This window comes from Triticum dicoccoides, chromosome 7B (genome assembly GCF_002162155.2).
Source record: "Triticum dicoccoides isolate Atlit2015 ecotype Zavitan chromosome 7B, WEW_v2.0, whole genome shotgun sequence".
NCBI lineage: Eukaryota > Viridiplantae > Streptophyta > Magnoliopsida > Poales > Poaceae > Triticum > Triticum dicoccoides.
The window spans coordinates 212,316,034-212,343,581 of NC_041393.1; the positions used below are offsets into that span (position 1 = coordinate 212,316,034).

The following is a 27,548-nucleotide window of genomic DNA, read 5'->3' on the forward strand; positions in this document are numbered from 1 at the left end:
TTGTCATGCCTGCTATTGCTTAGAGTTGCGTCAGGTCTGATTCATCCGGGATGAATCAGAGGTGTGTGAACATGTCCTACGGTGTGTGAGCTAAGCGTGTGAACAGGATTTGGTAAAGGTAGCGGTGAGAGGCCATGTAGGAGTACATGGTGGGTTGTCTCATTGCAGCCATCCTCAGGAACTGAGTTCTGTGTTTGTGATCCATGATTCAGCTACTACCACGCATTGGGCCCGAAACCAATGGACCCTCTCGGCTTCTTGATCACCCTTGTCCTCTGTCCAGGAGTTGCAAGTAGTTTCTGGTGTTTGTAGTATGCTGGAGGCCGTGGGCAGCGCTGACCGGAGGGGTGGGCTGTGATGCGGTAGGCACGTGGCCGGGTATACCGGGCGCCTGTTTGGTGTCACGGAACCCTGTTCACATCGTTTGGGGCTGTGAGCGAAACCCCGGCCGGATCTCCTCATGGATGGAACCCGAATAGGCGATAAACCTGGACTAGAGACTTGAGTGTTTAGGCAGGCCGTGGCCGACACCCACGTTGGGCTTCCGCTTGAAGGTTGCCGAGTACATGTCGTGTAAACGGCGGTAAGTGGTGAGAGCGTGTGTGAAGAAGTACACCCCTGCAGGGTTAACATCATCTATTCGAATAGCCGTGTCCGCGAAAAAGGACTTCTGGGTTGCTTATATCTGTTCATAGACAAGTGAAAGTGGATACTCTAAAATACGCAAGATAAGCATGAGTGCTATGGATGGCGTTCTCGTAGGGAGACGGGAGCGGATCCATAGTGGTGTATTGATATGGTGAATATGTGGACTCGTGTGCGCCACCTCAAAAGAGTTACTTGCAGTCGTAGTTTAGGATAGCCACCGAGTCAAAGCTAGCTTGCTGCAGTTAAACCCCACCATCCCCTTTGTTGATAATGAAGCATATGTAGATAGTTCTGATGTAAGTCTTGCTGGGTACATTTGTACTCACGTTTGCCTATTTTATGTTTTTGCAGAGAGACTTCGGTCTCACTAGTAGTTCCGCGTGGACTTCGATGTTTAGCTTGATACCTCAGCTACGATCTTGTGCCCTCGGCAGGATCTGGTAGATAGTCAGGCTTCTCAGCCTTTTTCATTTGTAGATGTCTGTACTCAGACATGTTAAGCTTCCGCTCATGCTTGACTTGTTTGCTCTGAATGTTGGGTCATGAGACCCCTGTTTGTAATATCTCGCTCCTCGGAGCCTAATGATTAAATACTTGAGTTGTAGAGTCATGTTGTGATGCCATGTTGTATTTGCACATATCGAGCATATTGTGTGTATGTTATTGAAATGCTTGGTATGTGTGGGATCTGACTATCTAGTTGTTTATTCTTAGTAGCCTCTCTTACCGGGAAATGTCTCCTAGTGTTTCCACTGAGCCATGGTAGCTTGCTACTGCTCCGGAACACTTAGGCTGGCCGGCATGTGTCCTTCTTCGTTCCTGTGTCTGTCCCTTCGGGGAAATGTCACGCGATGAATACCGGAGTCCTGTTAGCCCGCTACAGCCCGGTTCACCGGAGTCCTGCTAGCCCAGTGCTACAGCCTGGATTCACTCGCTGATGACCGACACGTTCGATGCTGGGTCATGGATGCCTGTCCCTGTAAGTTTGTGCCACTTTGGGTTTACGACTAGCCATGTCAGCCCGGGCTCCTTATCATATGGATGCTAGCGACACTATCATATACGTGTGCCAAAAGGCGCAAACGGTCCCGGGAAAAGGTAAGGCGACACCCGTGGGAATACCGTGCGTGAGGCCGCAAAGTGATATGAGGTGTTACATGCTAGATTGATGTGGCATTGAGTCGGGGTCCTGACACCCGGACTCCGTTCTCTTGTACGTTACTTCTTTTGGTCGATAAAAAATCATTATATAATCTCCCGAAGGTTTTGACCACCGTATCACGAAAAAATCTTCTGTTTTTGTTTTAAGTTGTTTCTATTACAGATCTAGAGCACCATGACGTCTCCAAGCGCTCCCAAGGACAAGTTTTTCGAGAGGGTTATCAACCCCTATCTTGCGGAGGTGCTGCAACACCCTCAAACCATTGAGATGCGTGAGGGGATGATGCACATCCGCGATGTGGAGGGACCAAGGCGTACCGGAAGCGTGGAGACAAAGCTCGAAGCTATGGAACAACAAGTTTTCAAGTGCCAAGGGATGGTGGAGCATGGACTCAACGCCAACCAGATGATGATCGTGGAGTTCACCAACAACCACAAGCTAGATGCCAAGAACATTGGGGAGGCCATCTTCAAGATTCATGATAAAATCAAGCACCTCCAAGCCCAGATCTATGATCTGCAAAACCAAAACTGTGAGTATGAATATAGATTCAAGAGGATGAGTTTGGCTGCAGATTTGAGGATCCTGGAGACTCGATCATCCTTCTATGATGGTGAGCCTATGCCTTGTAAGATGGACGACAAGCCTACATCATCAACAACTCCTTCTTCACCACCTCCGAGGACATAATCACATGGGTATGGGCACTCCCCTTGGCCACTGCCAAGCTTGGGGGAGGTGCCCCAGTATCGTATCACCATCGGACTCCTATCTTTACCGTTTTACTTAGTTCGATCCTTTTGGTATTATCTAGATCTAGTATAATAAAGCTTTGGTATGAATTAGTTTTGAGTTTTGCTTTGTGATCCCTCTATGTAATCGAGTCTGTGAGCTATATAATAAAGATTAGTGTTGAGCCAAGGGCTTTGCTATCTTGCCATGATCTTAAGTGCATAAAAAGAATAAAAAGAATAAAAGAGTTCATAATGATCTTATGGATAGTGATGACTTCACCATAGAGAGTATGAGGCATAAAATTTGTTGAGAGTTGGCAAGCGTAGTTTTGTTCATCGTTGCAATTAATAGGAAGTAATAAAGAAAGAGAGGTTCTCACATATAAATATACTATCTTGGACATCTTTTATGATTGTGAGCACTCATTAAAGTATGACATGCTAAAGAGTTGATGTTGGACAAGGAAGACAACGTAATGGTTTATGTTTTCTCACATCTCAGTTAAAGAGAGGTTTTCACATGCTAAAGAGTTGTCATGGATCATTCAAACATGTTGAGCTTGCCTTTCCCCCTCATGCTAGCCAAATTCCTTGCACCAAGTAGAGATACTACTTGTGCTTCCAAATATCCTTAAACCCAGTCTTGCCATGAGAGTCCACCATACCTACCTATGGATTGAATAAGATCGTTCAAGTAAGTTGTCATGTTGCAAGCAATAAAAATTGCTCTCTAAATATGTATGACTTATTATTGCAGAGAAAATAAGCTTTATACGATCATGTGATATGGAAGTAATAAAAGCGATAGACTGCATAATAAAGGTTCATATCACAAGTGGCAATATAAAGTGACGTTCTTTTGCATTAAGATTTTGTGCATCCAACCCTAAAAGCACATGACAACCTCTGCTTCCCTCTGCGAAGGGCGTATCTTTTACTTTATGTCTTTTACTTTATGCAAGAGTCAAGGTGATCTTCACCTTTCCCTTTTTCATTTTATCCTTTGGCAAGCACCTCGTGTTGGAAAGATCTTGATATATATATCCAATTGGATGTAAGTTAGCATGAACTATTATTGTTGACATCACCCAAAGGTGAATACATTGGGAGGCAAAATTATAAGCCCCTATCTTTCTTAGTGTCCGATTAAAACTCCATAACCATGAGTATTGCGTGAGTGTTAACAATTGTAGAAGACTATATGATACTTGAGTATGTGGACTTGCTGAAAAGCTCTATTCTTGAATCTTTCTGATGTTATGATAAATTTCAATTGCTTCAATGACTGAGATTATAGTTTGTTAGTTCTCAATGAAGTTTTTGTACCATACTTGACATTGTGAATAGATTGTTACTTGAGCATAAGAAATCATATGACAAAATCTATATATGTTGTTGTTATAAGAATGATCATGATGCCCTCATGTTCGTATTTTATTTTTATCGACACCTCTATCTCTAAACATGTGGGCATATTTTTCGATATCGGCTTCCGCTTGAGGACAAGCGAGGTCTAAGCTTGGGGGAGTTGATACGTCCATTTTGCATCATGCTTTTATATCAATATTTATTGCATTATGGGCTGTTATTACACATTATGTCACAATACTTATGGCTATTCTCTCTTATTTTACAAGGTTTATCATGAAGAGGGAGAATGCCGGCAGCTGGGATTCTGGCTGGAAAAAGAGCAAAAATTGGAGACCTATTCTGCACAACTCCAAAAGTTCTGAAACTCCACGAAAGTCATTTTTGGAATTAATAATAATTATTGAGCAAAAGAAGTACACGAGGGGGCCCACACCCTGGCCACGAGGGTGGGGGCGCACCCACCCCTACTGGGCGCGCCCCCTGCCTCGTGGGCCTCCTGGTGGCCCTCCGGTGCCCAACTTCTGCTATATGATGTCTTCTACCCTGGAAAAAATCATAAGAAAACTTATGGGACGAAACTCCGCCGCCACAAGGCGGAACCAATCTAGGGCTCCGGCGGAGCTGTTCTGCCGGGGAAACTTCCCTCCAGGAGGGGGGAATCATCACCATCGTCATCACCAACGATCCTCTCATTGGGAGGGGGTCAATCTCCATCAACATCTTCACCAGCACCGTCTACTCTCAAACCCTAGTTCATCTCTTGTATCCAATCTTGTATCCAAAACCACAAATTGGTACCTGTGGGTTGCTAGTAGTGTTGATTACTCCTTGTAGTTGATGCTAATTGGTTCACTTGGTGGAAGATCATATGTTCAGATCCTTAATGCATATTAATACTCCTCTGATCATGAACATGAATATGCTTTGTGAGTAGTTACGTTTGTTCCTGAGGACATGGGTGAAGTCTTGCTATTAGTAGTCATGTGAATTTGGTATTCGTTCGATATTTTGATGAGATGTATGTTGTCCCTCCTCTAGTGGTGTTATGTGAACGTCGACTACATGACACTTCACCATTATTTGGGCCTAGAGGAAGGCATTGGGAAGTAATAAGTAGATGATGGGTTGCTAGAGTGACAGAAGCTTAAACCCTAGTTTATGCGTTGCTTCGTAAGGGGCTGATTTGGATCCACTAGTTTCATGGTATGGTTAGGTTTACCTTAATACTTCTTTTGTAGTTGCGGATGCTTGCAATAGGGGTTAATCATAAGTGGGATGATTGTCCAAGAAAGGGCAGTATCCAACACCGCTCCACCCACATATCAAATTATCAAAGTACCGAACGCGAATCATATGAGCGTGATGAAAACTAGTTTGACGATAATTCCCATGTGTCCTCGGGAGCGCTTTTCTCATTATAAGAATTTGTCCAGGCTCGTTCTTTGCTACAAAAAGGATTGGGCCACCTTGCTGCACCTTATTTACTTTCATTGCTTGTTACCCGTTACAAATTATCTTATCACAAAACTATCTGTTACCTACAATTTCAATGCTTGGAGAGAATACCTTATTGAAAACCGCTTGTCATTTCCTTCTGCTCCTCGTTGGGTTCGACACTCTTACTTATCGAAAGGACTACGATAGATCGCCTATACTTGTGGGTCATCAACCATCTTCATCCTACACCTCCCGCGGATTGATAAACCTTAGGTCATCCATTTGAGGGAAATTTGCAATTGTCCTACAAACCTCTGCACTTGGAGGCCAAACAACGTCTACAAGAAGAAGGTTGTGTAGTAGACATAAGGCACCACCCGTGACACGTCTCCAGTGTCCATGATTGTTCAATGCTAGAGACGCGTGACTCGACTGGACGAGACGGGTATCTACCGCGCCCATTCAATGCGGCTTCCCATCCGTCTGCCACCATTAAGCAGGCTCACCAACCGAGTAACCCACTCCAGCGCTGTGCATTGACGCACCCGGACGCCTGTTCCTCCTGGAGCAATACCGGTTGGCGAAGGGCCCGACCTACAGCGAGCGTGCAAGTGAGTAGGCCGTGGTGGCCATGGCCGCGGCGAACCCAAATTTCATCGCGGAGCAAGATGCCATCTACGATGTCGTCCAGGTTCAAGCCACCGCTCGCCAGGAAGTAGCAGCCGTCGAGGCATAGCTACAGGCGATCGCAGAGGAGAACATAGCTAGCCGGACCTCCTACGCGCCACCGATGAACTATCAGCCGGCCCGGTGGGACGACAACAGCCAAGGCGCCACCATTTCCCTCATGGACCTCATGTCCACCAGCGACGGACAAGGCGCGAACTCCTTCGAGGATGAGTAGACCACGGTAGGCGGCGAGGCCTGGTGTCCTATGTGGGCCGGCCTGTCTCCCGTGTCCTACTCTTGCTCGCCGGAGACCGCACTTTCACTTCATCGGTCTTATCGCCGGTGCTCATGGAGATGGTCGAAGGAGGATGACACGGGCTTGGACGCCGGGCACCGCCGCAGGATAGGTTATAGGGGCGGGTCTTTTTTTGTTCTAAATGTTTGAAATGTAGTTAAATCCATTATGTTTGTACGAAATCCGGATGTGTTTGCTTGAATTTCATCTGATTTGTTAAAAATTAGTTTGAAATGTATGTGCATATAGCGTTGGATGTCGACCTCCCACATCCATGTCCGCGGACGGATGCAGGAGGTTTTTTTGCGGGTTTCTGTTGGAGATGCCCTAAGGCCAACTCCAACGTGCGATCCCATCCCGCCCTCATCCGCCCGTTTGGGCCCAAACGGATAGACCGCACGTCGCAACGCGCGCCCCCATCCCCATTTTCTGTCCGTTTCATGTCTGGCCCTCCCCATTTCCATCTCAAACATGCGTCGGATTTGCATCCACACGGACGACGAACGGATGCCTAGGCGCCCGCTTCGCGTCCGCCTCGGCCCCGCGTGGCAGCCGCCCACCTACCAGCCACCGCCCGCATTTACTGCACATGCGCAGGAGGCCCCGCCTGGCAGCCACCCTGGCCGAGCGGTCAGCATCCTTTTTAATGTGAAAGCCGTGGACCGGTGGGTGTCCACACTTCCACTTCCCCACTCCGGCGACGCGTGCCTCCTCGAAGCCCGACAACCAAACCCTAGCCCAACGCTCCTCCACGTCCCCGCCGGCGATAATGGTGGGCCGCTGGTTCCCCGGTCACAAGACGAGGCATGACCATGAGGCCGTGTTGTCGTCCGGCCACCATCGCCGCTCCACTACCCTGCCACCTCCGCCTCCACCAGCCGCGTTCCATATCTCGCCAAACGGCGCCCCGCCACGTCAGCAACCATACGTCAAGGCCGAGATCCACAAGAGGTACTGGGAGATGCGCACGCCGCTGCCGTGGAGCGACGTGCCCATCCCCAACAACTGGCACCTCTTGCCGATCGGATGCCCATCCCACCGGTCCCGGTGAGCGGCCGCGCCCGACTGGAGGAGATCAACCGACGACGTGCTCGCCTGCCGCCGGACCTCATCGACGATTGGAGGTACACCATTGTCGCCGTTATGGGATACGTGGCTCCGTGACGAGCACGACATCCGCTGGTAGTCGTACTTCGCGGGCCGTCGACCGAGCTCGTGGCGCATGCTTTCTGACCGCAGCGCGCGCTCCCAGCTTGCCCCAGCTGCGTGGGCGTAGGCTAGTTCGCGCCTGCACTCCAACGCGTTGTCGTCTCTGTCCCCGCCACCACCCGAGCCAATGACGGCCGAGGAGGAGGAGGACCTAATAAGGCAGGTGATAGAGGACTCATTCCACACCCACGACGGGCGCCAATGGCAGGGCCTCGAGGAGATCATGGCCCTATTAGCGCCTGGCGACGTCGCCTTCCCCGAGATCGACACCTACGTCAAGGACGTGCGGGCAGATGCGCCGAGGGAGGAGCCGGCGGGATGGAACTCGACCTTGGTCGGGCAGTCCTGGACGTGGACGGAGACCGTGTCGTGCACGCCGGACATGGACGCCGACCCGTGGTCACCTTCCCCGCCACCGGAAGAGGTTGTGCACGCCAACCCACCTCTGGCAGCCACTTCCGTACGTCGACCCTCACAGGCAATGACGACGACGACGAGTAGGACGGTGGCTACGCAAGACGATGGCAGCGGCAGCGGCGACGACGACGGTCCTTATCTAGTTTCTTTAATGTTTTTTACATGTACGTTTATATTAATGTGATGAACTTCGCTATCGTGGACGTCTTAATGTTTATATTAATCTTTTATATTATTTGCATTGTCATTTTTAGATTTTTTGTGTTAAATTTCACGTGTGAGAAAACGGACAGTTTGCAATGTGGCGGGCCGGTTGGATGCACTGACGGCCGCATGCCCACAAGTGGATGGGCGTGTCCGTTTGCCATCCTTAAACGGACGTAATCCAGATAAAACGAACATACATTTAGGTCGTGCGTTGAAGATACCCTAAGGAATGTTGCTACATACTTTAATGTACTACCGCTGAATAAATAAAATCCGAAGAGCGGAGTTAAAAGGAAAAAGGAAAAAAAACACCGGACACATATCAACCGTGCTCGCCGCGAATCAACCTGTGGTTGAGATGGTTAGGTGGACAGTGGTATCCCCAACCCACCAGGGTTCAAATCCTGGTGCTCGCATTATTCCTGGATTTATTTCAGGATTTCCGGCGATGCACTTTCAGTGGGAGGAGACGTTCCCGTCGACGACGAGGCGCCTACGGTTACTTCGTAAATCTCAAGATGATATGCCAGTTCAGTCTCTCGAAGGTGCTCATAGGGATAGGGTGTGCGTGTGTGCGTTCATAAGGGTGAGTGTATGCGCGTGTATATGAACGCTTGTGTCTGTACTGATGCTAAAAAAAAATACGTGCTCGCCACCTCGCCACCAGTTCCTCCGGAGGCCACGGCCGAAGCAACCAGGAAAAGGGATCACCGGTTCACAAGATAGAAATGTCGTACTGATACTTTTTCTTTACATGTAGTGAGTCGCCGTGATAAAAAAGAAATAGAACCACTGCCACTGTTCCACATAACTCAATCAGACGTCCGTAAGACCGTAATCTTTCTCTCTAGATGAAGATTGCAAGAGTTAAAGCTAAGAATAGTGGTTAAGCAACTGAGCCCTTGCTTAAGGTACGGTGGGTCCGATGTGTCAGCGCACTCTTTATTACACCGCACGGTGTGCCGCATTATTTGTCACGCTAAAGCACCGCACCATGCACCATGGATGCCTGGGAGAACATGTCAGATAAACAATTCCGTTGGACAATGACATGTGGGCCCAGCGCCATAATATTTTTCCAATTAATCGGCCCACTTTCCAGAGGAGACCCCCTCGAAACCTCAGAATTGCCCAATCGGGCTTGGTACACGATGCTTCCATTTCCGAAGATTTTAAAAAGCGAACCAGATAAAGAAAGTGGGCAGAAAAATGGGGAGAAAAAGACGAAAAGATGGGGGCCGAACCAGAACCAAAACCTAGACGAACCACACAGAGATAGATAGGCAGAGAGGGGAAGGGAATAGGCGGGCGGGACGAGGCCAAAACAGACCAACCAAACCCTAGCGCACCTCACCGTCCATGGAGGCGGCGCTATGAGCCCTCGCCGTGGTCACCGTGTCGACGTGGCAGCGATTGGGCGGAGGGGAGGCGGATGGCGGCCAGATCGGACGATCCCGATGTCTCGCCGGAGTCGTCGTCGCCGGCGGCGGCGGCCGGCGGCGAGATCTGGGGGACTCTCGAGGAGCTGCTGCTGGCGTGCGCCGTGAGTCGCCACGGCACCGCGAGCTGGGAGTCGGTGGCGTTGGAGGTGCAGTCGCGCAGTCCCTCCGCCGCCGCGCGGCTCACGCCCACCAGCTGCCGCCTCCGTTTCCGCCTCCTTCACCGTCGGTTCGCCGCCGTCGCCGACGAGGACGGAGGCGGGGAACCTGACCCAAACGCCGCCGTCTCCGACGCGTGGGTGGATGAGCTCAGGAAGTTGCGGGTCGCCGAGCTCCGCCGCGAGGTCGAGCGATACGATCTCTCGATCGGGTAAAAAATAACAGCCAGAAAATAAAAAAGAAACATCAAACGCCTTTAGTTTCATCCTGTTCGTCCAGTGCGGCCTCTCGTGGGCCGTCCGATGCTGATCTGTCGGTCGCTGTTTATTTTTCTTTGAAAAAAAATGCTTATTATTTATTTTCGTTTGCACGGCCAGGTCATTGCAATCAAAGGTGAAACGGCTGAAGGAGGAACGAGAGAGGAGCCTCTCCGGCGAGACCACGCCGGCGTTCAAGGATGAACGGGAGACAGGGAACGAGTCGCCAGAGGAGGCTGGCGGTGAGAACGGCCTCTCCGGCGAGGCTTCCGCCCGGTCATGCAAGGAGTCCAACTCCTCAGATCTGAAGCCACCGCCGGGGCACGACTCTGGCGGTGCCGCCGCCGACGGCGACGCGGAGGCGAAGGATGAGCCGGCCGCCGGCGATATGGCCGCAAAGGATGAGGCCTCCGGCGAGTCGGCGGCCGGGTCGAAGGAAGCCGACGCGGTGAAGGAGAGCAGCGACGTGCAGAGCTCGGCCAGCCCGTCCCATAAACGGCGTCGCCGGCTGCGGAAGGTAGGCGGTGGCGACTTGGCTTCCACGTCGGCGCCCGTGCCCCTCCCCGCCGCGGAGGCCGAGCCGCTCCTCGCCTTCCTCGAGTCGGTCCGGACCAGCAAGTCCGGCGCCGTGTTCGAGCGGCGGCTCGAGAGCCAGGTAAAAAATTTCTCTCGTTTTCTTTTCTTTTCCTGGAAGAAATCTCTTATTTACCCTTTCCCACCTTCCTTACCCTCGGTAAAAAAAAGGCACAAATGCTCAATTCATCATCTTGTTCAGCGAAATAGTTATCTCGGTTAATTAAGTAAATTAACAATAAATAATTCAATCTTTGTGCCACATCGAGATCCGTTGGCCGGCAAGACGTAATCACGAAACTATTATTCTGATTATTAGGCAACAAAAAATACATCAGCGACCATACACGTTTGCGTTGCTTCCAAACTGGAATAACCCCTCTACACATCTTCGTCGAGGGAGAAGAGCACATGGAATCTGGCTGTTCGCACGGTCTCGTCGTCTCGTTCGTTACGTACTGGCACGAACGCGATCGATCTGGACCGTCCAACCCGCGGTGAGCTGGGGATAGGCAGGGCAGGCGGTGCGCGTTGCCTGGTGGTGGGCCCCCCGTCCCAAATACCGATGTCTTCGTTGGCGATGCTGGTGGGCCCTTCGTGTCGGCCACTTGGTACTAGTTGCCGCCTGCCCCCGCCAGAGAATACAATCCAATCTAACCTTCTCCTCCAAATTGGCTGCTATTTTCTCCACAAGGAAAATGGGGAACAAATCGTGGTCTCACATGCGCGCTGTGTCGGTTTTCCTATTTGAAACTGATTTTCTTCCTAACTTTTTCTTTCGTACTCCGTCCCAAAATATGACTCAACTTTATACTAGCTTCAATAATATAATATAATAATCGTTGGTGCTTCTCTCTCTTTCTCTGCTCACCGACCCACCGAAACTATGTGCAGGAGAGCGGCAAGTACAAGGGCACCATCAGGCGCCACGTGGACCTGGAGATGATCGGATCCAGGCTGGAATCCGGTGGGGCCGCGGGCGGGCCGGACAGCGCTTGCTACGCGTCGGCCTCCGAGTTCTTCCGCGACCTGCTGCTGCTATGCGCCAACGCTCTCGTCTTCTTCCCGCGTGGCTCGCCAGAGCACGCCGCTGCGACCAGGACTCGCGCGCTCGTCTCCAAGCGCATCTCCGCGACTCTCCAGAGGGACGGCCTCGAGACGGTGGGGAAAGCTGCTGCCCTGGTCGGCGGTGGCTCCTCGGCGGGCGGCGCCAAGAAGGCCAAGGCGGATGCTGAGGTCGCCGGTTCGCTCCTCGAGAAGGCCGCGCCGATCATTGTTTGCCGGAAGCGGAGCTCCATTGCGAAGGCTGCTGCTGCTAACAAGGAGAAAGTGGAGAAGGAGGACACGGATGAAGATGAGGAGTTCGACGAGGGAAAGAAGAAGGGAAACGCCAAGGACAAAGCCAGGGGTATGAGGACCAACAAGGGTCGGGCTCCTGTCAGGAACGCCGCTCCAAATCAGAAAACTGGGAAGGCTTTGGAGGGTGCCGCAGCTGACGAAAGGACGAAGAAATCTGACAAGATGGGTGGCAGCGGCAGCGGTGGCAAGGCGGCGGCGGCAGCGGCGGCAGCAGGTGGCGTCATCAAGAAGCGGAATGCTGTGGACTTCCTGAAGCGGATGAAGCAGAACTCAGTGCCGTCAACGGAGAGAGTGTCGTTGCTAGAGACACTGAAACTCTCTGCGACAGAACAGAAGAAGGCTGCCAAGGCTGATGGCCGGAAAGAGCCGGGCAGCTCCTCGGGCTCCAAGAAGGCTGCCGAGACAGCGTCAGGAGGGAGGAGAAGCGTTGGCCGGCCGCCGAAACGGGCAGCTGCGCCTCCGACTCCTCCACCATCCAAGAGGGTGAAGGACGACCGGCCGACGAGGAAGCGCGGGAAAAAGTGAGCGAGTGGGAGACATCAGGAAGCGACGGAGTCTCAGCTGTGTGTACATGTTGTAGGGTAGGAGCTCCTGGGTCTTTTGATTCCAGTGTTGTAGGAAATGGCGCGATGGATGGGTTCTACTAGTAGTTTTCCTTTTGGACGGGGGGTGTACGAAACTGACTTGGCGCGCGTCTCTCCGCTCGTGGGACTCGGGGAAACAGTGTTCCCCTTCGAACTGTTGTCCTGTATGTTTTGGACTAGAATTTGGAAGATTTATATACTAGAAGCACACGATCAAAAGATTGACAAATTAGTCACCTCTGGAGTTGGGCCGGTTGCATGCCGCTTGTTCGATTGATGCCTCTGTGTCCGTCAGATCGAAGCCCTCACATCGTTCGTTTTTCCACAAAAGAAACACAGAACGCAAGCAGGATGACAACGCAGGCAGCGGAGCGCCGCCGGCACCGTTATTACTGTTTGAGGCGACCGATATCAAATCACCGCCGGCTCGCTGCCCTCGCAGGTTTTCAGGACGCCGTCGCTGTACACAACAGTCGCCGTCTTCGTTGTTGCAACTAGTCGTCACAGTCATAGCACGTCCGTCACAATACCACCGTGCCGTTGGTCGCAGCTCTCGGCGTGTTTTGCACGCTTGTTCTCAACTTTTCCTACGCCAATTGAAGCTTTTCTTACGCGGGTTGAACCTTCTCCCCCTCCTAGTTTTTTTAGCATCAGTACAGACACAAGCGCTCATATATACGCGCATACACTCACCCCTATGAACGCACACACGCACACTCTATCCCTATGATCACCTCCGAAAGACTGAGCCGGCATATCATCTTGAGATTTATGGAGTCACCGTAGGCGCCTCGTCATCGAAGGGAACGTCTCCTCCCACTGAAAGCGCATCGCCGGAAATCCTGAAATAAATCCAGGAATAATGCGAGCACCAGGATTTGAACCCTGGTGGGTTGGGGATACCACTATCCACCTAACCATCTCAACCACAGGTTGGTTCGCTCTCCCCCTCCCAGTTGAATCTTCTTTCCACATCGGTCAAAGATTTTTTTTCTGCCGGTAGAAGCTTTCGCCAGCATCCCCCGCCGCCGGTCGCAACACACATTGTTACTGGTTCCAGCAACGCGCGCTGCCGGTTGCACCTCGGTTTTGGACGACTGCAACACCGCTTGCTGTAGGATCGAAAGTATGTCTAGAGCGCGCGCTGGAGGAGTGATTAGACTACTTGACCAAATAAAAATATAACCTTTTCCCAATTTTAGTTGTGGACAAATTTTACCAATTAACACAAGTCAAGCAATCAACATACACATGCAATTTTAAGAGTGTAGCAGCGGAAAGGAAAACGTTGCATATGAAGGTAAAGGGAAGGGTTTGGAGAGTGCGAAATGCAATGAAGACACGAAGATTTTTGGCGTGGTTTCTAACGTACGTCCACGTTAATGGAGACTTCAACCCACGAAGGATAACGGTTGTGCGAGTCGGAGGGCTCCACCCATTAATGGTCTACAAAAAAGCAACCTTGTCTATCCCACCATGACCATCGCCCACGAAGGACTTGCCTCACTCGAGTAGATCTTCACGAAGTAGGCGATCTTCTTGCCCTTACAAACTTCTTGATTCAACTCCAAAACTTGACGGAGTCTCCAGGCGACACCTAACCAATCTAGGAGACACCACTCTCCAAAAGGTAACAAATGGTGTGTTGATTATGAACTCCTTGCTCTTGTGCTTCAAATGATAGTCTCCCCAACACTCAAATCTCTCTCACAGATTTGGATATGGTGGAAAGATGATTTGAGTGGAAAGCAACTTGGGGAAGGCTAGAAATCAAGATTCTTGTGGTAGGATTGGAATATCTTGATCTCAACAAATGAGTAGGTGGTTCTTTCTCAGAAAATGTATGATGGAAGTGTAGGCACGTTCTGATGGCTCTCTCTCATATGGAGAAGGGGTGGAGGGGTATATATAGCCTCCACACAAAATCCAACAGTTACACACATTTGACCCATCTCGGTGAGACCGAATAGCTAAACTCGATGGGACCGATTAGTTCAAAATGTGAATATTAGGAATCTCGGTGGGACCAATGTGCTAGAGCTTTAGGGAAAACATCATCTTGATGACACCGATTGCATCAACTCGGCAAGACCGAAGTGAAGCAATAAGGCAACAGAGAGAATGCCAAGCCAACTCGGTGAGACCGATTGCATAACTCGGCGAGACCAAAATAAATGCAACAAGTCACAGAGCGTTGGCAAGGCCATCTCGGTGAGACCGAGAACCGTATTGGTGTGACCGAACTGTTAGGGTTTCTGAAAGATCATGAATGACGCCTAGAGGGGGAGGTGAATAGGCCCTTTAAAATAATTACGGTTTAGACTTGAACAAATGCGGAATAATCCTAGCAGTTAAAACAACTAGGCTCACCTATGTGCACCAACAACTTATGCTAAGCAAGATAAACAACTAAGTGATAGCAAGATATATGACATGAAACATTATGGCTATCACAAAGTAAAGTGCATAAGTAAAGGGCTCGGGTAAGAGATAACCGAGGCACGCAGAGACGATGATGTATCTTGAAGTTCACACCCATGCGGATGCCAATCTCCGTTTGAAGAGATGTGGAGGCATAATGCTCCCCAAGAAGCCACTAGGGCCACCGTAATCTTCTCACGCCCTCGCATAATGCAAGATGCCGTGATTCCACTAAGGGACCCTTGAGGGCGGTCACCGAACCCGTACAAATGGCAACCCTTGGGGGCGGTCACCGAACCCGTACATTTTGGCAACCCTTGGAGACGGTCGCCGGTACCCGTGAAATTGCTCGGGGCGATCTCCACAACATAATTGGAGACCCTTGATAACCCACAAGTATAGGAGATCACAACAGTTTTTGAAGGTAGAGTATTCAACCCAAATTTATTGATTCGACACAAGGGAAGCCAAAGAATATTCTCAAGTATTAGCAGTTGAGTTGTCAATTCAACCACACCTGGATAACTTAGTATCTGCAGCAAAGTATTTAGTAGCAAAGTAGTATGGAAGTAACGGTAATAGTGGCAAAAGTAACAGTAGTAGTTTTGTAGTAATTGTAATAGTGGCAACGGAAAAGTAACTAAGCAAAGATCAATATGTGAAAAGCTCGTAGGCATTGGATCAGTGATGGATAATTATGTCGGATGCGATTCCTCATGCAATAGTTATAACATAGGGTGACACAGAACTAGCTCCAGTTCATCAATGTAATGTAGGCATGTATTCCGAATATAGTCATACGTGCTTATGGAAAAGAACTTGCATGACATCTTTTGTCCTACCCTCCCGTGGCAGCGGGGTCCTATTGGAAACTAAGAGATATTAAGGCCTCCTTTTAATAGAGTACCGGACCAAAGCATTAACACTTAGTGAATACATGAACTCCTCAAACTACGGTCATCATCGAGAGTGGTCCCGATTATTATCACTTCGGGGTTGTCGGATCATAACACATAATAGGTGACTAGACTTGCAAGATAGGATCAAGAACTCACATATATTCATGAAAACATGATATGTTCAGATCTGAAATCATGGCACTCGGGCCCTAGTGACAAGCATTAAGCATAGCAAAGTCATAGCAACATCAATCTCAGAACATAGTGGATACTAGGGATCAAACCCTAACAAAACTAACTCAATTACATGGTAAATCTCATCCAACCCATCACCGTCCAGCAAGCCTACAATGGAATTACTCACACACGGCAGTGAGCATCATGAAATTGGTGATGGAGGATGGTTGATGATGACGACGACGACGGGTTCCCCTCTCCGGAGCCCCGAACGGACTCCGGATCAGCTCTCCCGAGAGAGTTTAGGGCTTGGCGGCGGCTCCGTATCGTAAAACGCAATGAATCCTTCTCTCTGATTTTTTTCCTCGAACGTGAATATATGGAGTTGGAGTTGAGGTCGGTGGAGCTCCAGGGGGCTCACGAGGCAGGGGGTGCGCCCCCACCCTCGTGGAAAGGGTGTGAGCCCCCTGGCCTTGATTCTTTTGCCAATATTTTTTATTAATTTCAAAAAATTGCTCCGTGGATTTTCAGGTCATTCCGAGAACTTTTATTTCTGCATAAAAATAACACCATGGCAGTTCTGCTGAAAATAGCGTCAGTCCGGGTTAGTTCCATTCAAATCATGCAAGTTAGAGTCCAAAACAAGGGTAAAAGTGTTTGGAAAAAGTAGATACGATGGAGAGGTATCAACTCCCCCAAGCTTAAACATTTGCTTGTCCTCAAGCAATTCAGTTGACAAACTGAAAGTGATAAAGAAAAACTTTTACAAACTCTGTTTGCTCTTGTTGTTGCAAATATGTAAATCCAGCATTCAATTTTTCAACAAAGATTATGAACTAACCATATTCACAATAACACTTAGGTCTCATGTTTACTCATATCAATGGCATAATCAACTAGCGAGCATTAATAATAAATCTCGGATGACAACACTTTCTCAAAACAATCATAATATGATATAATAAGATGGTATCTCGCTAGCCCTTTCTGAGTCCGCAAAACATAAATGTAGAGCACCTCTGAAGATTAAGGACTAACTAGACATTGTAATTCATGGTAAAAGAGATCCATTCATAGCCATACTCAATATAAATTAATAGTAATGCATACAAATGACAACGGTGATCTCCAACTGGTGCTTTTTAATACGAGGGTGATGACTCAACATAAAAGTAAATAGATAGGCCCTTCACAGAGGGAAGCAGGGATTTGTAGAGGTGCCAGAGCTCAATTTTGAAGAAGAGATAAATAATATTTTGAGCGGTATACTTTCAATGTCAACATAACAACTAAGAGATCTCAATATCTTCCATGCTACACATATTATAGGCGGTTCCCAAACAGAATGGTAAAGTTTATACTCCCCCACCACCAACAATCATCAATCCATGGTTTGCCCGAAACAACGGGTGCCTCCAACTAACAACAATCCTGGGGGAGTTTTGTTTGCAATTATTTTGATTTGATTTGAGCATGGGACTGGGCATCCCGGTGACCAGCCATTTTCTCGTTAGTGAGGAGCGGAGTCCACTCCTCTTGAGAATAACCCACCTAGCATGGAAGATATAGACATCCCTAGTTGATACATGAGCTGTTCGAGTATACAAAACAGAATTTCATTTGAAGGTTTAGAGACTTGCACATACAAATTTACTTGGAACGGCAGGTAGATACCGCATATAGGAAGGTATGGTGGACTCATATGGAATAACTTTGGGGTTTATAGATTTTGGATGCACAAGCAGTATTCCCGCTTAGTACAAGCGAAGGCTAGAAAGAGACTGGGAAGCGACCAACTAGAGAGCAACAACAGTCATGAACATGCATTAAAATTAATAGACATTGAGTGCAAGCATGAGTAGGATATAATCCACCATGAACATAATTATCGTGAAGGCTATGTTGATTTTGTTTCAACTACATGCGTGAACATGTGCCAAGTCAAGTCACTCGAATCATTCAAAGGAGGATACCACCCTATCATACCACATCACAACCATTTTAATAGCATGTTGGCACACAAGGTAAACCATTATAAACTCCTAGCTAGTTAAGCATGGCATAAGCAACTATAATCTCTAATTGTCATTGTAAACATGTTTATTCATAATAGGCTGAATCAGGAACGATGAACTAATCATATTTACAAAAACAAGATAGGTCGAGTTCATACCAGCTTCTCTCATCTCAATCAGTCCATCATATATCGTCATTATTGCCTTTCACTTGCACGACCGAACGGTGTGTAAAATAATAATAGTGCACGTGCATTGGACTAAGCTGGAATCTCCAAGCATTCAATTCAAGGGAGAAGACTAGGTAATATGGGCTCTTGGTTAAATCAATAACAATGCATATAAGAGCCACCCAACATTTTCATCATGGTCTTCTCCTCTCGAACCCCAAAGAAAAGAAATAAAACTATTTACACGGGAAAGCTCCCAAGAAGCAAAAGAAGAACGAGAAATCTTTTTGGGTTTTCTTTTAATTACTACTACTACAAGCATGGAAAGTAAACTAGCTAAAAGCTATAACTATTTTTTTTTGTTTTTTCTTAAGGTTTATCAAAGACACAAGAAGAAAGCTTAGAAAAGAAAATAAACTAGCATGGATAGTACAATGAAAAAGTATGAGCACCGACAACTAGAATGATTGTGTGAACATGAATGTAATGTTGGTGAGAAATACGTACTCCCCCAAGCTTAGACTTTTGGCCTAAGTTGGTCTATGCCCATGGATTAGAGCTACTCTCTCCGGTGTACTAAGGAGTGTCATCTGAGTGCCACTAGCGCGCGATCTCCTCCGGATCCACTTATAAAAGGACTATCGATAAGGGTCAAGTGATGGTTCCGGCTCAGGCTCTGGAGCTGGTGTCTGGCTCCGGTATGCGTAAACGGCCTCCGGCAAGACGAGGTACGTGCTAATCGAGTTGGTCGTGGAGGAAGTCGGCGAGGCCTCCGTGACGCGAGGGAGATTATATTTGGGCTTTTTATTCTCCTTATTTTGTTTATCCTTCGAGCTTTGGCTTGAAGAGCCCCTCAAAAACCTCTTCATCATTTTCTAAAAATTTCTGAAATTTTTAGTAACTCAAAATAAAATTGAACCAAACTCAACAAAGTTGATAGCAACTACTCACACAAGTGCCTAGAGACTATATCATGCATTAGAACTACTTGGGACCATATAAATTTGACATGCAAGCTCAAGAACAGGGTCACCTTAGCAGCAAGAATTTGCAATGAATAAAGCACTAGAGCAAAAACTAATTGGACCATTGGAGGAGTCACATACCAAAGAACAATCCCCCAAAGCAGTTTTGTGAGTGGAGCTTTGAGCAAGGAGATCGAAAATGGCAGCAAGATGAGCTTGAACTCGTGCTTGAGCTGGTTGGTGAATTTTTTTGGGAGGAAGAAGAAGTGTGTGGGTGCAGGAATGAGTGGAGGGGGGCCACCAGGGGCCCACGAGGCAGGGGGCGCACCCCAGGGGGGTGGGCGCGCCCTGGACCGTCGTGGCCAGGCACTGGCTCCCCCTGATGTGTTCTTAGTGCCAGATATTCTCAAATAATCTAGAAAAAAAATCATATTTCATTTTCAGGGCATTTAGAGAACTTCTATTTTTGGGGTATTTTTTTATTGCATGGATAATTCAGAAAACAGACAGAAAAATACTATTTTTGCTTTAACAGAAAGTAAAAGGAGGATACAAAGAGTTGTGCTTTCTAACTTCATCCATCTCATGCTCATCAAAAGGAATCCACTAACAAGGTTGATCAAGTCTTGTTAACAAACTCATTCCGAATCGCATGAAACCGGAGAATTTTCGAATAGCACTAGGTCACCTCAACGGGGATATGTACATCCCCAATAATAAGAATATCACATTTCTTCTTAACAGTAGGAAGAGGAAATTCAAAACCTCCAATAATAATAGTTGGGATTTTTACAATAGAATTGCTACTGTGAACTTGAGGTTGTTTCCTCGGAAAATGTACTGTATGCTCATTACCATTAACATGAAAAGTGACATTGCCTTTGTTGCAATCAATAACAGCCCCTACAGTGTTCAAAAAGGGTCTATCAAGGATAATCGACATACTATCGTCCTTGGGAATATCAAGAATAACAAAGTCCGTTAATATAGTAACGTTTGCAACCAGAACAGGCACATCCTCACAAATACCGACAAGTATAGCAGTTGATTTATCGGCCATTTGCAAAGATATTTCAGTTGGTGTCAACTTATTCAATTCAAGTATACGATATAAAGAAAGAGGCATAACACTAACACCGGCTCCAAGATCACATAAAGCAGTTTTAACATAGTTTCTTTTAATGGAGCATGGTATAGTTGGTACTCCTGGATCTCCTAGTTTCTTTGGTATTCCACCCTTAAAAGTATAATTAGCAAGCATGGTGGAAATTTCAGCTTCCAGTATCTTTCTTTTATTTGTAACAATATCTTTCATGTACTTAGCATAAGGATTCATTTTAAGCATATCAGTCAAACACATATGCAAAAATATAGGTCTAATCATTTCAGCAAAGCGCTCAAAATCCTCATCATCCTTTTTCTTGGATGGTTTAGGAGGAAAAGGCATGGGTTTCTGAACCCATGGTTCTATTTCTTTACCGTGCTTCCTAGCAACAAAGTCTCTCTTATCATAACGTTAATTCTTTGATTGTGGGTTATCAAGATCAACAGCAGGTTCAACTGCTACATCATTATTATTGCTAGGTTGAGCATCAACATGAATATCATCATTAATATTATCACTAGGTTCATGTTCATCACTAGATTGTGTTTCAGCATCAGAAATAGAAATATCATTGGGATTCTCAGGTGTGTCTACAAAAGGTTCACTAGAAGCATGCAAAGTCCTATCATTTTTCTTTTTCTTCTTTTTAGAAGGACTAGGTGCATCAACATTAGTTCTCTGAGAATCTTGCTCAATTCTCTTAGGGTGGCCCTTAGGATACAAAGGTTCCTGAGTCATTTTACCCCCTCTAGTCATAAATCTAACAGCATTAACGTTTCTCTTATTAATTAATTCATTGAGCAAATCATTTTGAGCCTTAAGCACTTGTTCTACTTGAGTGGTAACCATACAAGCATTTTTACTAATAAGTTTAAGTTCACTCTTAACTCTAGACATATAATCACTCAAGTGTCCAATCATATAAGCATTACTTTTCAATTGTCTACCAACATAAGCATTGAAGTTTTCTTGTTTAGCCATAAAGTCATCAAACTCATCCAAGCATTGGCTAGCTAACTTAGTAGATGGTATTTCAACTTTATCATATGTATAGAGAGAATTTACCTTTACTACCTGTGTCGGGTTATCAAGACCATGTATTTCTTCAATAGGTGGTATATTAAGGTCGTGTAGTTCTTCAACAAGAGGGAAATTCTTAACATCTTCAGCTTTAATACCTTTTTATTTCATAGATTTCTTTGCCTCTTGCATATCTTCTGGACTGAGAAATAGAACACCTCTTTTCTTCGGAGTTGGCTTAGGAGTTGGTTCAGGAAGTGTCCAATTATTTTCATTAGTCAACATATTATTCAATAGCAATTCAGCTTGATCGACATTTCTTTCCCTGAAAACACAACCAGCACAACTATCGAGGTGGTCTTTGGAAGCATCGGTTAGTCCATTATAAAAGATACCAAGTATTTCATTTTTCTTGACACGATGATCAGGCAAAGCATTACGTAATTGGAGAAGCCTCCCCCAAGCTTCTGGGAGACTCTCTTCTTCAATTTGCACAAAATTATATATTTCCCTTAAAGCAGCTTGTTTCTTATGAGCAGGGAAATATTTAGTAGAGAAGTAATAAATCATATCCCGGGGACTACGCACACAACCAGGATCAAGAGAATTAAACCATATTTTAGCATCACCCTTTAATGAGAATGGAAATAACTTAAGGATACAGTACTAGCAAGTTTTCTCATCATTAGTGAATAGGGTGGCTATATCATTTAACTTAGTAAGATGTGCCACAACAGTTCAGATTCATAGACATAAAAAGGATCAGATTCAACCAAAGTAATTATCTCAGGATTGACAGAGAAATCATAATCCTTATCAGTAACACAGATAGGTGAAGTAGCAAAAGCAGGGTCAATTTCATTCTAGCATTCAGAGACTTTTCTTCCAGTTTAGCTAATAATTTCTTAAGATTAGATCTACCATTGCAAGCAAGAAAATCTCGAGCAGTTTCTTCATCCATAACATAACCCCCAGGCACAACAGACAATTCATATTTAGGGGGAGAACCTTCATCATCACTTTCATCAATAATTTCATTCTCTCTAGCCCTAGCAAGTTGTTCATCAAGAAATTCACCTAATGGCACAGTAGTATTAAGCATAGAAGTAGTTTCATAATAAGCATCACGCATAGCAGAAGTGGCATCATCAATAACATGCGACATATAAAAATTAATAGCAGAAGCAGGTTTAGGTGTCGCAAGTTTGCTCAAAACAGATGGTGAATCAAGTGTAGAGCTAGATGGCAGTTCCTTACCTCCCCTCGTAGTTGAGGGAAAAATCTTAGTTCTTTCTTCTTTCAAGTTCCTCATAGTGATCAACAGATATAAATCTCAAGTGACTCAAAGAACAGAGCTATGCTCCCCGGCAACGGCGCCAAAAAATGGTCTTGATAACCCACAAGTATATGGGATCACAATAGTTTTCGAGGGTAGAGTATTCAACCCAAATTTATTGATTCGACACAAGGGGAGCCAAAGAATATTCTCAAGTATTAGCAGTTGAGTTGTCAATTCAACCACACCTGGATAACTTAGTATCTGCAGCAAAGTATTTAGAAGCAAAGTAGTATGGAAGTAACGGTAATAGTGGCAAAAGTAACAGTAGCAGTTTTGTAGTAATTGTAACAGTGGTAACAGAAAAGTAACTAAGCAAAGATCAATATGTGAAAAGCTCGTATGCATTGGATCAGTGATGGATAATTATGTCGGATGCGATTCCTCATGCAATAGTTATAACATAGGGTGACACAGAACTAGCTCCAGTTCATCAATGTAATGTAGGCATGTATTCTGAATATAGTCATACATGCTTATGGAAAAGAACTTGCATGACATCTTTTGTCCTACCCTCCCGTGGCAGCGGGGTCCTATTGGAAACTAAGGGATATTAAGGCCTCCTTTTAATAGAGTACCGGACCAAAGCATTAACACTTAGTGAATACATGAACTCCTCAAACTACGGTCATCACCGAGGGTGGTCCCGATTATTGTCACTTCGGGGTTGTCGGATCATAACACATAATAGGTGACTATAGACTTGCAAGATAGGATCAAGAACTCACATATATTCGTGAAAACATAATAGGTTCAGATATGAAATCATGGCACTCGGGCCCTAGTGACAAGCATTAAGCATAGCAAAGTCATAGCAACATCAATCTCAGAACATAGTGGATACTAGGGATCAAACCCTAACAAAACTAACTCAATTACATGGTAAATCTCATCCAATCCATCACAGTCCAACAAGCCTATGATGGAATTACTTACACACGGTGGTGAGGATCATGAAATTGGTGATGGAGGATGGTTGATGATGACGACGGCGACGGATTCCCCTCTCCGGAGCTCCGAACGGACTCCAGATCAGCCCTCCTGAGAGAGTTTAGGGCTTGGCGGCGGCTCCATATCGTAAAACGCGATGAATCCTTCTCTCTGATTTTTTTCTCCCCGAACGTGAATATATGGAGTTGGAGTTGAGGTCAGTGAAGCTCCAGGGGGCCCACGAGGCAGGGAGCGCGCCCCCACCCTTGTGGACATGGTGTGGCCCCCCTGGCCTTGATTCTTTCGCCAATATTTTTTATTAATTCCAAAAAGTTGCTCCGTGGATTTTCAGGTCATTCCGAGAACTTTTATTTCCGCACAAAAATAACACCATGGCAGTTCTGCTGAAAACAACGTTAGTCCGGGTTAGTTCCATTCGAATCATACAAGTTAGAGTCCAAAACAAGGGCAAAAGTGTTTGGAAAAGTAGATACGATGGAGACGTATCAACCCCGACGCTTGCCAGAGCTGTACACCACAATGATTGAGTTCCGACGAACCGTCTAGGGCGCCCAAGCACCCAATAGGAACAAGCTCAAGGGTACCAAGCACCCAAGAGTAATACGCTACTCAACTTCACCACCACGTATTATCGTGGAGAACTCAAACTGATGCACCAAATGCACTGGCAAGGGCACATGGAGTGCCCAAGTCCCTCACTCTCAAATCCCACTGAAGCAACGAAAGCTATGGAGGAAAATAATAGGAAGAACAAGAAGGAGAACACCAAGAACTCCAAGATCTAGATCCAAGGGGTTCCCCTCACATAGAGGAGAAAGTGATTGGTGGAAGTTTGGATCTAGATCTCCTCTCTCTTTCCCCCAAAAAACTAGCAAGAATCCATGGAGGGATTGAGAGATAGCAAGCTCGAAGAAGGTCAACAATGGGGGGCAAACACGAGCTAGAAGGATAACCCTCAATGGGGAAGAAGACCCCCTTTTACAGGCACCCCGAATCCAACCTTTATGCGCTCAGTTCGTGCACAAGCGGTACTACCGCTCGGAGGAGCGGTAGTACCGCTTAGCATGGTCAAAACAGCCCAATGAGAGAGAAAAACACGAGCTGTAGTTCTGCCAGAGAGGTAGTACCGCTCCTGGGAGAGGTAGTACCGCCCGGAGAGGTAGTACCGCTCGGGTGGAGAGGTAGTACCGGCCGGAGAGGTAGTACCGCTCATGGGGAGAGGTAGTACCGCCTACCGCTTATAAGAGGTACCACCACTCTACTACCGCGAAACCCGACACCAAAAAACGCATCCCCAGAAGCAGCGGTACTACGGGCGGCACAGGGCCACGGTACTACCGCTCTAGAGAGCGGTACCACCGCTTGAGGCTTTCAGGAACACAACAGAGAAAATAGAGGATGCAATAAAGCCTAAACTGCCAGAAGTTGTGGAAATGAACTATGAATTGAGCAAACTCAAGCTTGTTGGATAGATTACGACAAGAAGCATCCAACCAGCGACTAGTTATAGTAAGAAGAGGCAGGGGAGGTATGACAAGATATATAAGAGTGAAACCTCCAACAAAGAAGAACCGACATAACCTACAACATCGAAAACATCATAGAAGATGCATGCGAATTCCATTTTCGATGAACTCGAGCTTGTCAAGAAGATGACCAAAAGCTCCAAAACTCACAAAGAGAAACACCAAACAAGAACCAAGAAAGATAATGCAAGGAAGCAATGGTTTGAGCTCTCTACAAACGATACGATCAAGCTACCAACTTGAGAGCCCCCCTTGATAGTACGGAATCGATCCTATAACCCAGTCTCCCAACTACCACCATGAGACCGGTAAAATAGAAAACCTATCAAGGGCAAACCTTTGCCTTGCACATGATCCACTTGAGCTAGATGATGACGATCTTGTCCTCCTCAACATGGACCACCTTTCTTGATTACGTTGGGTCGATGAAAACTAGTTGATTGCTCCCCCATACTCCACTATGGGGGACCCACTCTTTGACACATCTTCACAAGTCCATTGTCACCATAATGGACGACAAGCTTCAAGCACTTGATCTCTTGGTGATGCTCCACTTGAACTTGCACACTGCAATCTTGATGATGATCACCACTTGATGTCATCCTCTCCATGGGTTGTATGATATATTCCTCTTGACACAAGCCCATGGAAACATACCTAACCCCATATAGAACTCCCACTTAGACCATGGGTTAGTACACAAAGCGTAATGGACAATGCTTACAATCACTACTGGAATCAGGGATTTTGCCATCTGCCAGTTCTTTGCCGTCAGCTGTTTGGTAGCTGATGGCAAATACCTTCTTTGTTGTATATCATTTCTTAGCTGTCTGCTGGCAGATGGTAAAGAATCCTTGCCATCTGCCAGCGGACGGCAAAGATGTACTAGTGGGGTCCACTGGATGCCAGTACACTGCAATGGTCCACCCCCCTCTTTGCCGTCTCAGACGACAAAGATTCTTTCCATCTACTGGCAGACGGCAAAGATTCTTTCCATCTTCTAGCAGACGGTAAAGAGGGGGGCTATTTTTTTGCGGGTAAAAAACAGAAACGATAATGCCCCCTCCTCCCACTCGACCCGAACGCATCCCCTCCTCCCATTCGCGAGTCATCTTCTCCCTTCCGCCGTTCTTCTCCTACTCCACTACTCTTCTCCCTCGCGACGCTGCAGTACCCTCTGACCGGGACAGAGCCGTCACGCCCGCACACTTCCGGCGAGGATACGGTGGGACGAGCCCCCTCGCGTGCTCTTTCCTCTCCTGCTCCCTCTCGTTCCTTCCTCCTCCTCTGTTTCCCTATCTTAGATCTTGTCTTCTCTATACAGGAACCATGGAGAGATGTCCATCTCCCCACTCGTGTGGCTCAGGTCTCCCCAGCGCCGCCCATCTTTGACCGGATCTGGTGTCCGCATCCTGTACCGCATCACATCCGACCAAGCCGCCGCCGAACATGCCATCGCTACCGCGAGCACCATCTCTGGCAGGATTCGGCAGGTCCAACCCCTCCAACAGCAACCCACGCCGTCCACGTTGAACCTTTGCGGGTCGTCTAACTGGTCCTGGGTATGGAGCTACGCCCAGGCGGCGGCCTGCCATGGCTGTCAAGATCCACGCCGTCGTCGTTGTAGAACGCTACTAGTGCGTTCAGGTAATTTTTCTCAAGGCCTGTTGCATCATCATCTTCGTCCATCACTAGCCAGTATGTCTAGCTCTTGATTTCTCAACAAGAATCAACTAGCTTAGATGTTTTTTTGATTCAGAAGGTTTTCTAGATTACTAATGGAGAAGATTCATATTAGGACTACTAATTTGCCATCCCCCTGTATACTTTCATTATTTGAATTAAATTTGCCATACACCGATTTTGTAGCATTGAGATTGGGAATTGCTATAATACTTAAGATTCATGTGCTCCCTTTTTATGTTTTTGACATGAAATTAGGAAAAAAGAAGTTATTTCTTTGCCATCATGCGTGCTACTCATATGGCAAAACATAGAATTAGGACCATAGAATTATTTGTCTCTCTACAATTTGCCGTGGCAACTTCGTGATGACAGCTTAGAATTATTGTCTCGATCTACAATTTGCCATGGCAACTTGTCCGATACCAACTTAGAATTCTTTTCTATGTATATTTTTGCCATGGCATTTTTTGGTAAAGACTTAGAATTATTTGTCTATCCACATTTTGTCATGGCAAATTTCTTATAACAACTTAGAATTGTTGTCTCTGTCTACAATTTTGCCATGGCAACTTTTCTAATAACTAATTTAGAATTATTTTCTTTTCTATTCAACGATGGCAAGTCTAGTCCATACATCATGGTAAACTTAGAGCATGGACCATGGCAATATAGTCTTTTTTGCAAGTGGCACTTTCACACATTTTTTCCTTGGCATGTTAATAGTGATGATTTAGTTGATGTGATGGCAATTTTTCAC

At 46.7% G+C, this 27,548-nt stretch overlaps 1 protein-coding gene across 1 annotated transcript; it reads left to right on the forward strand.

Moving 5' to 3' along the window:
* Positions 1-9,473: 9,473 nt before the first annotated feature.
* On the forward strand, positions 9,474-12,756 carry LOC119337778. The gene is made up of 3 exons (XM_037609962.1): positions 9,474-9,958; positions 10,125-10,659; positions 11,472-12,756. The coding sequence occupies exons 1-3, from the start codon at positions 9,582-9,584 to the stop codon at positions 12,459-12,461; spliced, it is 1,902 nt and encodes a 633-aa protein (XP_037465859.1). The 5' UTR covers positions 9,474-9,581; the 3' UTR covers positions 12,462-12,756.
* The last annotated feature ends 14,792 nt before the right edge of the window (positions 12,757-27,548 follow it).